This window comes from Lethenteron reissneri, chromosome 22, assembly GCF_015708825.2.
Source record: "Lethenteron reissneri isolate LAM-NWPU_2019-01 chromosome 22, ASM1570882v1, whole genome shotgun sequence".
Taxonomy (NCBI): domain Eukaryota; kingdom Metazoa; phylum Chordata; class Hyperoartia; order Petromyzontiformes; family Petromyzontidae; genus Lethenteron; species Lethenteron reissneri.
Genome location: NC_083800.1, coordinates 14,226,057 through 14,239,257, shown reverse-complemented (window position 1 = coordinate 14,239,257; position 13,201 = coordinate 14,226,057). Strand labels below are relative to the sequence as shown.

Sequence of the window (13,201 nt, the reverse complement as noted above, 5' to 3'; positions counted from 1 at the left end):
CTCTATACTATATTACTATACACTACACTATACACGACACTACAATACACTACTATACACTACACTCTATACTACACTACTACACACTACACTATACACTACACTATTACACTACTATACACTAGTGCTGTACTAGTGACGAATTGTCACGTTCTGTTTACGTGACAACCCTTACTAGTTGGCTGTGTCGGGTGGTGGCGGGTTTTAACGACACATTTATATCTTTACGCGATCTTGCCCAAAAATAACCTCTAGGGGCCATCCATCAATGACGTCACACACCTAGGGGGGGGGGGGTCAGACATTTGTGACGATGTGTGACGAGGGGGGGGGGGGGGTGTTGAAGAAATGTGACGTCACATCAAATGTGACGTCACATCTACTTAATTAAATATACTTTTCAATGTTTTCTCCTACAACATCAGAGTGCAGCGCCACATTAAATACGCACTACAATGACAATAGTTTAAAGCTTTGTGTCGTCATATGTGAGGGGGGGTCTGACTTTACTGAAAGAACCAAATAGTATGGATCCTTGCAATCACGAAAACTTCAAATCTATAATGGGCCTATTTGTTTGAGGTTTCTGCAGCCTTTATTAAAAAATACATTTTCATCGTTATTCTACTGTGACACACGTGCAGTCGCACCCAAATAGAGTTGTAACATGAATGGGTGCATATGATTTACAGCTGTGATCTGTGCTGACAACAGAAATATGATTTCTCTTATAACAATAAATATAATTTCTTTCAGAAAAATGTACCTAACTTGATTTTGTAATGGTTTGTATGACAGTGGTAAGATTGTGAGAATTGAGCCAGACACTCAAACAACTATGGAATATAACATTTTCTACGATGGATCTGCAGTATTCAAAGACAATGCACAGGGTGTGAATGTTTCACTCGGCCTACGTCGCTCCAGCATCAGAAGTGGCTGTACGATGCGAGGTTTGATCCTTGAAGAACAGGCCGGTAATGGAATGAGCGTCGTCGTGTTTATTGACAGGAGGGCCGAGTCAGAGGCGACACCGGTCTCGTGGCACGTGGGCCGGCCATGGCTGGAGCAAGCAGGCAGCAGCCACCCCACGTCTCGGCTTCTGCGCGTCCACCAGCACTCCAACTCCTACTCCAGGCAAGCCAGCATTCTCACTCCCATAGATATGAGACACCGAGAGGGAGAGAGAAATGTAATTTCTCTGGAAATATAAATTGCTCGCCATCAGCGGATTGAAGTTGGTCGATTGAGAGCAAGGCCCAACCTGAGGAACAGACCACACAGGTCAACCCTCTGCGCACACAGTTTTTCTCCAGTCCCAGGGTCGTGCAGTGGCAAGATGTTTACTCCCTCGCCTGGCATGCAGGAGGCCATGAGTTTGATCCCGACACTGGCGCCTGTATATTTGGAGTTTGCATGTTCTCTCCGTGGTCGCGTGGCTTTTTCGCCACGTCCTCTGGTTTTTCCCTCCACATTTAGAAACGTGTTTAGAGTAATAGGCTGCTATACATTTCACGTGATAATCCACTTTGTTGAGCTATCATTTGTGGCCATGTGGCTTCTGAAAAAGAGCTACATAGCTCAGTCGGCCTTACCTGGTAGAATTTTTTTTTAGTTTTACTCCCTAGGTGCCGCTCTCGGCCAGAGTGTCCCCCTTGCGTGCTTCTGCACATTCCAAGAGGCACATCCCTCTGAGCCTGGGATGGAACCTACGAACCTGGGACGGTCCCTCGTGGTACCAGCAGTGGCTCTAACCGTGTGGGGCAGTGTGATGCCCCCAGAGTGGCCCCGGTATACGCGTGATGGCATTGGTGAAAGACGGTGCATGTGATCCTGGATTGTGCCCTCATGTTTTTGAAGCAGGGGTCCAAGTGTAGGAGCCTCTTTTGTATTTGGAATGTCTGCTAAATTTGATAAAAATCCAAAAAAAAACCTAACATTGATCAAAGATGATTTAATTTGCAATATTTTGCTCAACAGTTTACACAGCATTCAATTAGTAGGCATTCAATGTGAACTGGGAACTGCTTTGGCAGATTGCAAACAGATGAATTATAAACGATGTTAGGACTAAATCTTGACTTAAAGCTTTCGTGACTGCAGGAATTCATATTCTTTGGGTCTTTTGGTAAAGTCACGTTCATAGGTTTTGTGTTTGTTGTTTTTTGTTATTTTCTTTGAACCTATATACGTGACTTTACCGAAAAACCCAAAGAATACAGATTTTAGGACTGTTTCTTGAGCGGGATGAAACTTTGTCAAGCCCCTCAATGAACAGGTTTTCTAGACCAATGTTTCCTAGTCACAGTTTTTAAAACAGGCAGACCTTGACGTGGTTTCAACTTGATTCTCATCAACAACATGTGTACTATTAAACAGATGCAACTGGGTGGCTTAAAGTAAAAGGCAAGACGTACGTGAACAGTGTGGGACCACAACTCACATTGAACACAGCAGAAATGCACGGTGGTTTGCGGGTTTTTGGGTAATATGTCAATGGACGATATTAAGTGTAAGTAATCCATTAATATTTCATTAACCAGCATCTGTTTGTTGATATCTAAGCAAAACACAGTTTTTTCTACATTCCAATTATGGTTTCAATGGTAGTCGCCATGGAAGTGGCAGTTGCCCATGGTAGACAAGAGAGAGAGTGCATGAGGGCGCGCGACCTCTGTGGAGACATCTCCGCCACATCTCCGCCACGTGCCATTCTGTAAAGTCATCAACGCTGAGCTCCAGCAGCCACAGCCTGGCAAGCACCTGTGGACAATGGGAAAACTCAGCGTAGGTTGACATGTGCAACGAAATACCCCTATTCACTAATTTATGATGTTCACTAATTAATGAGTCTCGTGAATTCAGCTGGTCGCTTTGGAGCTCTTCTATACATTAAATGTTCTTCTGCATCAGACAAGATTTGAGACCATTTGCAAGCATAAACCAAGACCCGCTTGTTCGGGTCATCGTAAATGCACTCTTGCTCTCTGACCAAAATTCTAAGTGAAGGGATTCACCACAGCCGAACCAGCACGGAGTAACACGGAGTGAACTAACATGGAGTAACTTAGAGTAAACTAAGGGACGATAATGGGGGAATGTTGGGAATGGGTTGGGAAGCCTGTGGGAAGATGCGAGAGTGATGGCAGACGCGGTGGGAGATTTGAGAAACCGTGCGCTCACCTCGATATGAGAAGCCAGGTCATATTTAGCGCGCCGTCGGCTGGCTCACGGCCCACGCTGCCCTCGTAGGCATGACGAGACCTATGTAGGCCGCCCATGCGTGTTTTCTGTGCGTGGTTCTGTGAGAAAAGATAACCATTGACAAATGTCCCTTAATATTTAGGTTTTTGCAATTTTAGCATCCATATTGAAAACTGTAAACCTGGCAAACACTTTTGCACAATTTCAGTAAATGTTTTGTGCTCGCCAGTCGTCTTCTGGGAAACCTGGAAAATTTACCCTGAAACTTCGAGGCAATACCTTGAAACAGGTCTTATCTCGCAGCCAGTTTAATAATTTAGTAAATTATGGACAAATGAGATTCTTTGTTCTATTTATAAGAACATCTATAAGTAAATTCAACTCGCGTTTTATAGAATTTATCAGACAGTGGTACAGATGGCACCCTTTGCTATCTTTAGATTTTATAACCCTTGCAAATAATAGGATATATAAATAAGAGAGTGAAATATAAAATAATTTTCATTGACTTAAGGAAAACCTAATACCACTGTGGCAATGCTTATATTCCTTCCGTGCCACACTAACTTATGGCATTACTTGATTTGACAGTGATATAGCGGTTAACAGTCATAAGCCCAGTGGTAATACATTTATCATAGATTAACCCATTGGAGGTAATAATGAGGTGCTTATAATGAGTAATGTTTGTGGTGGTAATTGATCTGCTGTCTCTCACCTTGCAGTGAGTCGTGTTCCAGCGAGGCCAGTACCCAGCAGTTCGAGGGACCGAACCACAGAGGGAGCCCTTCGCGCTGGCGCAACGAAGGTGGCTCTCCCCAGGGCCTGGCCCAGCGCTTGCCGCTCGCGCATTCCACGGGCAGCATCGACCAAATCGTTGCGTCCCCCGCGCGGTGGACGCCCCGCAGCCGCACCGACTCGGCCTACAGCTCCCTCTCCACGCCGCAGCCGGGGGCGGACGCCGGGGCCGACGCACCTCCGGCGGCCTCGCGGGTGTGCCGGGGCTGTGCCGGCGGCCTACGTCCCGTCGCGGGATGCCGCCACTTTTCATCTGCGGAAAATCTCCTGGGCTCTTCGCAGCCCTCGCCCGCGTGGGAGGACGGCACCCGCCAGCCGGAGGGGCCGCCCACGGGCGAGCTGGCGGCTCGCGAGCGGACCCTGCGACGCGTGAGCGCCACCTCGGACCTCGCGAGCCACTCCGCAGCGAACAGGTGGCAGAAGGCGGCCGCGTCGTCGCCCCCGGTGCCACCGGCACGAAGGGACAGCCTCAGGTTGAAGCGGCACCTGGACCGGGGCTCCCCATTGTGTGGCACGGCACAGCCGGCCACGCTAGCCGTGTGGTCGCACCAGATCCACCGCGTCGTTTCGGGGCCCGTGCAGCCCAACAGGCCGTTGTTCGCCGATGTGGACGTGAGTCCCGTCGGTACCCACGGTGGGGAGCCGGACACGGAGAGCCGATATGTGCAGCGCACCGACAGTAAGGCCGCGCACGCGCAGCAGAAGGTGATGGCGCACGCAGCGGATCACCGACAGGGAAGCGGCAAACCGAAGCCTGCGGTACCGGCCAGACCCTCCAGAAAAACGTTCCACACTCCGCGCGCGGATATGTGTGCACCGGAGGACAATGCGATACAAGTTTCACAGAATGGCGTTTACAAGGAAAACAGGCAACAGGCTGGACATGGGGGGACGTGCGTTGGAAATGAAGGCATCGTAAGTGGTGGGGTTTCGACCGCCTTCTTGCATCAAGAAGATCATAACGGCAACTACAAGTCATCACACAGCAACAACGCAGCGCCACTGCCGGCTGATAGTTTACTGGGAAGCGGCGACGTGGCCGGAACGCTTGGACTAACAGCCAACGTTTACAACATCGTCCGGGTTCATTCACCCAATGATATGAGCAGAATTGGACCTAATGATTTTGCACAGCTCCGACGCGCTGAAAATTGGGGACCAGACTCTCCTTTCCATCATGAGAACTCGATGCACACTAGAGAGGCCAGTGAGACGAGTGTAAATGATGTGAACTATCGGTCAGATTGTGCGGAGTCCGCTTTCGGCTCTGCGCATTCGGAGAGGTTTTTCTGCATGACGGCACAGCAAGTGCCCGAGCCTGGCAAGCCGGCTGGCAGGGCCCGTACGGACCCAGCGGGAGACGCCTGGCCATGTGCCACTCCCGCAGAGCAGCAGTTCCGGGCCTACAGGCTCAGGGGCCAAGAAGATGGCAGCTACTGTCGGCGCTCGGTGGAGCCGTCCACTCCGCACTCTGCTGCTGCCCCACACCCCCGGCACAAGACTGTCGACAGGACCAGGAGCAAGAGCAGCTCGGAGCTCAACAGCTCTGTGAGCAGCAGAGATCTGGAAACTGGCCACAGGCAGGCGCACGCAAGCTGGAAAGAGCACGACGACTCGTTTTCTGGTAGTTCCGGTTCTTTCAATCAGAGGTCATTTTCTTCTGAAGATGTCATCAGTGCTGAAAAAACCCCGATGTTGCACTTGTTATCGAAGGGCTACAGCAACGCATCTGTCAGTGATGCAGTTATTTATAATCTTGCATCGCCGATTAAATATCCATCACCGCTGCATATGCATTCCAGGAATTCTCATGGTGCCGTGGCTGGTGGTGCTGCGATGGAGATGGCACAAAAGGCGAATCTGTCTGGAGTCCGAAGCAGAAGTGTGGAGCTGATTGATAAAGAAGGCAATAGGGAAGACAATAATATTCCTTCCGCCAGCGATGAGGCATTCACGACCTCTTACAGTCAGAGCATTAAGGCAGCACAGTCCAAGGTATTATCAGCAACCTCATTTAGTCGCAAAGACCTTAACTTTAAACCTGTGCAGGCTCCGCTTCTGTCCAATTTTTCTGGTTGTAATAAGACCACTAGATGGAATCACGTTCCAAGCTCAGGACAAACTCCACATCCAAAACCCAAAAAGATGGAGCATCCGGTTCAGCAAATGAGCCTGGAGAAGCCAGCGCCACCACAAACACTGGACATGGAGACAATTGCGCGTGCGTTCCATCCGTACGCCCAGAAGCAGCTGAGTGCAGAGATGAAGAAACGCTCATACTCTGAGCCTGAGAAGCTGCACGAGATTGCCCGTCTCGCCCTGGCACCCGTACGCAGAATCGATGCACCGTGCACGGATCCCGACAATGAGTGGAGTAGCTGCGTGGATCACAGGAAGAGGCCAGAGCACGAGCACGGGGGAGGCAGCAGCGCACTTCAACACAGACCAGCGCTCTCCCGGCCGCCACTCCGCGAACAGCAGCACAACGCCCTGGCCGCCTTCATGGAGAGGAAGACGGGGAGGAAGCCCACTACCAAGGAGGCTCACCCTCTCAGTGCACCGCCTTGCGAAACCACTCGCAGATTCTTAACGCACCAGCCAAACTCGTATGAATACAGGAATTCATCGAACAATCTGGAGTCGGGCAGCCACAGTGGAAGTGACTCCACTCCCAGCCCCTTGTACAGACCCACTGCACAGCAAATGTCAATGTCTGAAATAAACTTGAACCACTCTGCCCTGAGGGAGCTCAATAGCAGGGAAGATGGAGTGCAGAATCTCTCCAGCAAACCATCACGCTTCTCCGATTCACTTTATTTATATCAGCATAAAGCTCATCATCCTCGTCCTCGTGGGGAATTGATGACCACGTCCAACTCCAACAGGAAGGCTGACAAGTTTCCCTCGGCAGAAGATCTGCTGGAACGACCCAGCCACCCTGTGCACGTCCGCTCCCGGTCCTCGCCATCCGACCGCATCATGCATCTGGTGAGTTGGGGAAGTGCAAGCAAGGCTCGAGTTCACCACTGGTTTTGTTTTCGGGGTCAACCATGTGGTAGGCTGCATTCCAGCATGAATTTGACATTTCTTCCAAACTTTAAATAGGTCGTGTCATTTGGGAAAAGATTAACAGGGACAGGATGGTGAGACAGTACCTGCGTGTTTTTTTTAACGCAGTTTTATTTTCTTTGCTCATTGCAAGCCACCGCGATGGCCTGCGGCATGACTAGGATTCCATGCAGTGTGTGGGACAGCTGCGGCTCACTTGAAAGAGTCTCTCATGCCACTGCCGACTCCGGTGCAATTGCAGCAATCGGCTCTTTAGAATCATCGAGACGCACTTCATGGCAGGTGGCTTCACAGAGATGGGAATGTCTCTTGAGGGCCCTCAAGTGGGGGGGGGGCCTTCGAGAGCCCCCCATTGGAGAGCCCCCCAGCTGTCGTCACGCCACTTGCGAACTTTTGACTTGCACTGACCGCTTGATGAGGCCACAGCAATCGCAGCGACACATTATGTGTACACTTGCGATCGCATGCTTTACATTTTACCGCAATTGTGCTGCTGTGAGGAATCTTATTTCACTTGGTCCATGAAGAACAACTATTTGAGATGCACTTGGAAGTGATTTAGTCATTTCAACTCGCCTACTCCCTCAGCCAAATGTCATATTTAGAGGAGTGTTTAGTTCTATGCCCAACGGTTTGGTGTCCGTAGCTGCAGTCGCAACACAGGAGAGAGAGTCTCTGATTTTCCACATGCACTAGGTGACTGATGTTGTGAGATAGAAAGAGTGCTGCAAGTTGTGGCCCCAGGGCACAGAACTGCTATGACTGCATTTGGCTTCTCTTTCCCAGCACCGTCCAGTGCTCCCTCTTGCCAGGCCGAGAGTGGTCTACACTTATCCTGTCTCAGTATTGAAACAAACTCTGTTGGGTTTGCCCAAATGAAGTGAAGGGACATTTGATACGATTCCCTTTGCTCAAGTGGCGAATGGACTCAAACCACCGCCTCACTGCTCCTAAGAGGCTGATGTAATCGCCGGATGCACGTCGGGGTGGGCGCGCGTCGGGGTGGACATTCGTGTGGGTGGACGCTCGTCCGGGTGGATGTTCGTGTGGGTGGACGCTCGTCCGGGTGGACGTTCGTGTGGGTGGACGCGTCGCCCCCCAGCGAGTATAAGGAGCTCCGCGGGGCCACCGCTCTGTTTCCAGTGCCCACCCTGGTGGCCTCCCACCCAGACTCTTGCCCCCCCCCACCTAACATTGTGCAAACATTATAAGCACTTTATTAGGCGTAATGCAAGTCTCATTGACCCATTATTGAACGGTTATAAACATTTTAACTAAATTTAGTGTGCATTTTCATTTCATTTGAAGGTGCACAATTGCTATCAAGATTATTTGTAGCCATAAAACTTGTGGTGCCATTCAGGTATTCTAGACATGCATATAGTTTGAGAATAGTTGCACACTCGGCTTTAAACTCTGACTCAAGGGTGGTTGCGGCTGCTGCTGCAAGTCTGGGTGCTGTCTTGTAGTTTTAGTTTGGTGTTTTCATTGACCGATATTTTTTGTTGAAATTCATTTTAATATCACAATTCTTTTTTTTGCAATTTCCCTTCATTAGAATTTTAACATTCTCCTCTACCTTTATGCTCATGAACTGCTTACAAATAAAACACCCCGAAAAGAATCCAAATCATGAGGAGGTTTTTGCATTTTGGCAACTTTAGCCAGGCAATAGTGGGGCAATGTTGCCTGTATTCCCGCCCTGTGGAGGCAGCGAGGGTTGTTGGATCGCACACATCTTATGCAACTCCCCTCCTGTGGGCGTCGAGGAGGATCCCTACCCTGGCTTGCGACTGCCGTCTCCTCTCTCTACTGTGCGGCCGTGCATTATAAGTTGAAATTATTATGTCAGTGGTGAAAAGGCATGTGTCGGTGAATTGCAGAATGAGTACATTTATTTTACAAAATATGTAAACATTATCCCGTCAATAATAAGGGCACTTTTCTAAATTACATGAGACACAAACATATACCAAACACAGGGATGCAGGCACTCGCACACAGACATACACACAAAGACAAATATCCCCCGTATAGCCTCATCAGACTTTTGGGGCAAGTGCTGTTAGTGAGCACCTATGAAGGCTGGCACGGTACATAAGGCGGTGGGTTGCCAGCACCAGGCCTGGCCGCCTTTGTCTTCCGAGTGGCGATGTTTACTCACCTCACCAGGTACTAATTTGAGTACCAAGTGTGAATTAAAGAAAATGCACACATATACGCTGGAGGAAAACAAATGTCCACAAGTGGCTTCAGCAGGCGAGCCAGTCAATAGCACAGCTGCAGCGCTTGCTCGTAGCACTCGCCGGCCTGCATCAAGCGGCAGTAAGTGTACGCAGGTGCAAGCGGCAGGCGCAGGGAATGTCACTAGGAATGTTTTGCTAGGGAACAGGCCTTGCGGTGGTCTTTAGCTTGGCCGTGTCTCTACTACGGAATAACAGCGCACGTGCCCACGCAGACATTTCATATGTGTAACCTTTCGACGTGCCAATGCGTGTTTCTGGCCGTGTGCTGTTGCGCTGCGCGTTGAACGCTTTGTGCTGTGTGTGATGCAAAAATCGCGTTCTCCGTGCTGAGACCCGTGTTGCGCCGAGTGCCCCTGCCATGTATTTTTTCTGCTCTTGTCTCATGCTGGGTCTGTCATGCAGGAGCCGACGGATGGGGAACTTGGTGTCGCCAAATTTAGCTGCATGCTCGTGCCGGCCTCCCGAGGGCATGAAACGCAACATGGGCCCATCCCAGCTAGGTAACCTCAAGGAATCCCTTTTTTGATAAACGACTGTTGGACTTCAGTTTCACGATGGCATGTGATATATGATCATCATCGGTTCTTTCTAACACCGCGCCTCCCATGCATGACTTCTCGACCGCCCTGCAGCAGTATAGCCAATGAGACCCCCCAGTAGCAGCTGTCCCCTGTTTGGCGTGAGGTAAACACAGCACCGGCCAACTAGTGGGCAATTAGACTGGCAGTAGGGGGCGTTGTTGCTGTGTGGCTTAAGTTATTTGGGAATATCGAAAACGTCCACTGTGAAGCATACGGTCCGTGGGATTGATTTGTTAATCCACCCGTAATACTAACGAGGGCGGCCGCTTGGCTCGTACCGCCAACCTCTACAGCAAGCTGTGCACACTGGGCCACGTCACCGCCCCATGACGGCTACAGTGAAGTTTCTTGCTGTGTTATGAGTTTCTCATGCTCGCTCGGGTGTTCTGATGATGTCTGTACTGCCACACACTTGTTTGACGTTGTATGTTAAACACGTAGTTCGGAGTTTGAAAAACATTGGCCTCATCTCTCTCATGTAGAGACGCGGAGTAGATCATCAGTGGTGCCTCTTTTTCATATTCAAGCAAGAGGGAAACTGCACTTCCACAAAAATGTCCCTAATTGATACATCGCTCGCACAACTGGTGGTCCGGTGGTGTTGTCGTTGCAGTAATTTTTTTATATATTGGTGAAGCCTGGCGAGGGGATCTCTAGACCCCAATGCGCAGTGTCCCCCTCCCCTGCACTAGGTGGTTAATTCATAGAGTGACCACCACCACTACCTTTGTTTTCTTATCTGCGATGAAAATCCGTAATGTGCAAGAGCCATATCAAGGCAGTGTGGCATGTTAATGTGCCTGTGTAGAACGAGTTGCAGTGAGGACCCCCAAACAGCACTTGCTCTGTGTGCATGACCATCGACACACATTTATCTTCCTCTGGGATCGTGGCACGACCTCACTCCCCATGTTCTGTGCCTCTGTCGGAATGTCCGTCAGTGGCTGTAATTTCGACTGCAGTGAAGGAATGCCGATCCACATAGCACAGTTGGTGAACCGGAGCCAGATGATGATTGTGCTGGGCACAGAATCTCGACTCTCACAGAGCAACTTTTCCCTTGGATCACTGGTGGCTTAGGCTAGTTTTGTCACTGTACCAATGTAAATTGACATTGGATGATAAATAATTAAATCACTTTCATTATTGACCTTAAAATGTAAAGCACAGGACACTCATACATCCTCAAATTGTAATTCACTGTGGACGTTTTTTGTTGTCCTTCCCCTGCACCTCTGATTAGCACGGTTGGCTATGTACGGTGCGAAAGAAGTTCAACATACATACACACGATTTAAACTTACACGAAAACTTTTTGGTTTAACGTGTCTTGCACGTGTTATATTTTCGGGTGTTTCGATGCTGTCTTATTCACCTGTTTCTGCCAAACATCTCATCCTCTCACATAACGCAGAGAAAAGGAATTCGGAGTGTATCCAGTGCCTTCGGGGACCAGGCAAAGCGGCACCAGCAGCAGCACTGAGAAGGGCGAATGGAGCTCACAACCGAGAGGTGTCGGGGATCATGCTCGATCCTTCGGTGTCCACAACCCACGATGGTCCAAGCAGCTGCCAGAACATCACGGAGATGAGAGGACATTTCCAGACATGACTTCCATAGGCTCGGAGAGCTGTAATTCATTGTGGAATGATGGCGGGAATTCAGTAGCAAGCCAGGTCCTTTCTAGAGTGAAAGAGAGGTCAAGAATCAAGACTCAGCAGGATCACTTACCGACTGCTGTTGGAGAAGCTGCCCCCCTCGGACAGAAGAGCCCAGCGAGGTCACTATCAGCATTTGAAGACGAAACGAGCCGTGGGGATTTCGAAAATGAAGCCAAGGTTTTGCTGGTGGAACACGAAGGCCATAAAAGCCACGCAAGATCAGAGGGGCACATTGCTCGTCCAGATGCTAAAGATTTAGAACCGACGGAATCGGCAGTAGCTGCAGGTCCTATGGACAGCCTCATGGAGGAGGCAGAGCTGATGAACCCTTCACCTCCACCTCGGCCTCCACTCCCTCATCCAGAAAGCCTGGGCTGGAGGCCAGCAGTTAAACATGGTCAAGTGCAATCGGAGATCTTAAAGTCTCAAAACACGAGCGCTTCCTCATCGTCTGGGGGGAGTTCTCAGACTCGCATCTTGTTATCTCAAAATCCAGACTCTCCATTTACACCATCTTCCCAGAATGAGGACGGTGACGATGATGTTTTCATGGATGTGGGGAGGGCATTCCCCCCACCCGTACCACAGCTTCCTGGTTCTCTGCACATATCTCTGTGAGTGCTGCATTGTCCACAACACTGCCCATATGCCGCACGAGTGCCTTCATCGTTTTCAGCTGCATCATTTACCATAAGATAACTTAAGCCACAGATACTCCACTGCTGAGAAAACGATTCCAGGGTAATTTTCTCACTCGTGCACTGTTGTTGTGGCTGTGTGGGTTACAGGAAGACAACATGCATAGTGCACCAAGACCTATATCAGCAGAGTTGTTATTCGGATGTACGAGCGAGGCTAACATTTACAATCATATTCATATTGCTATGTAGGCAGTAGTTGTGTTATATGCAGTATTACTAAGCTCATGTTTTTGCGCTGCATGGATAATCGCTGGACTGCATGAGGTGATGAATGCTTACGCGATGTCTAATGGTCCTCAGTTCCTAACTGGAATGTCCCCGGTGGAGCCCAGAGCTGTCACACCCGGAGGCTTGGGCAGCGGTTTTGGCAGCAGTTCTGACCATTGGTTGTGTGGATTGGTTCACCAGTGTCGCTTGTAGATGCCGTTAATTAAGAACTGGTATGAAATTATAGTTTGTAATCGTGCATATTTCATTAATGAATCTGTTAATTCCTTTGAGAATCGGTGTAAAAAGCACAATTTTTAAGTAAAATGATGAGGATGGTTGTTAATGAGCAGACCTCATTCAACACCTCCTCTGGCCTGGTGGCTCAGTGGTTGAGTGAGCGGCTTGGAGTCAGAAGCTTACGAATTTAATTTCTAGTTTGAGGTTAACTCGGCCCATCATCCCTCCAGGGTCGATACAATTAGTACAACTTTGTAGGGAAGTCAAAATGGTTGTGTTATGGATAGACTCGTCCCCTGTCATAGTAATGAGGAATTATACTACTCGCTTAGGGCTGTAAATATGACAGGAGCACTGACTGCCTCTTCATATGTGGAAGTCACTTTTTTTATTCAAGGAAGGCCGATGCACATTTTACAGAGTTATGTAAATTTCCACATTTTGACGATTTAAATTTGATTTCTGTTCACTTCATTGTTTTTGGCCTGTGACCA

The 13,201-nt window shown here is 49.3% G+C and overlaps 1 protein-coding gene across 1 annotated transcript in view; it reads left to right on the top strand.

Annotated features, from left to right (window-relative positions):
- Positions 1–946: 946 nt before the first annotated feature.
- Positions 947–13,201, top strand: part of LOC133345665 (protein Shroom3-like) — a 35,467-nt gene continuing 23,212 nt past the window's right edge. The window contains exons 1-4 of the mRNA XM_061556625.1: positions 947–1,137; positions 3,930–6,990; positions 9,720–9,817; positions 11,313–12,173. Coding sequence (XP_061412609.1) covers positions 947–1,137; positions 3,930–6,990; positions 9,720–9,817; positions 11,313–12,173 — 4,211 coding nt within the window. The remainder of the gene's footprint in view (positions 1,138–3,929; positions 6,991–9,719; positions 9,818–11,312; positions 12,174–13,201) is intronic.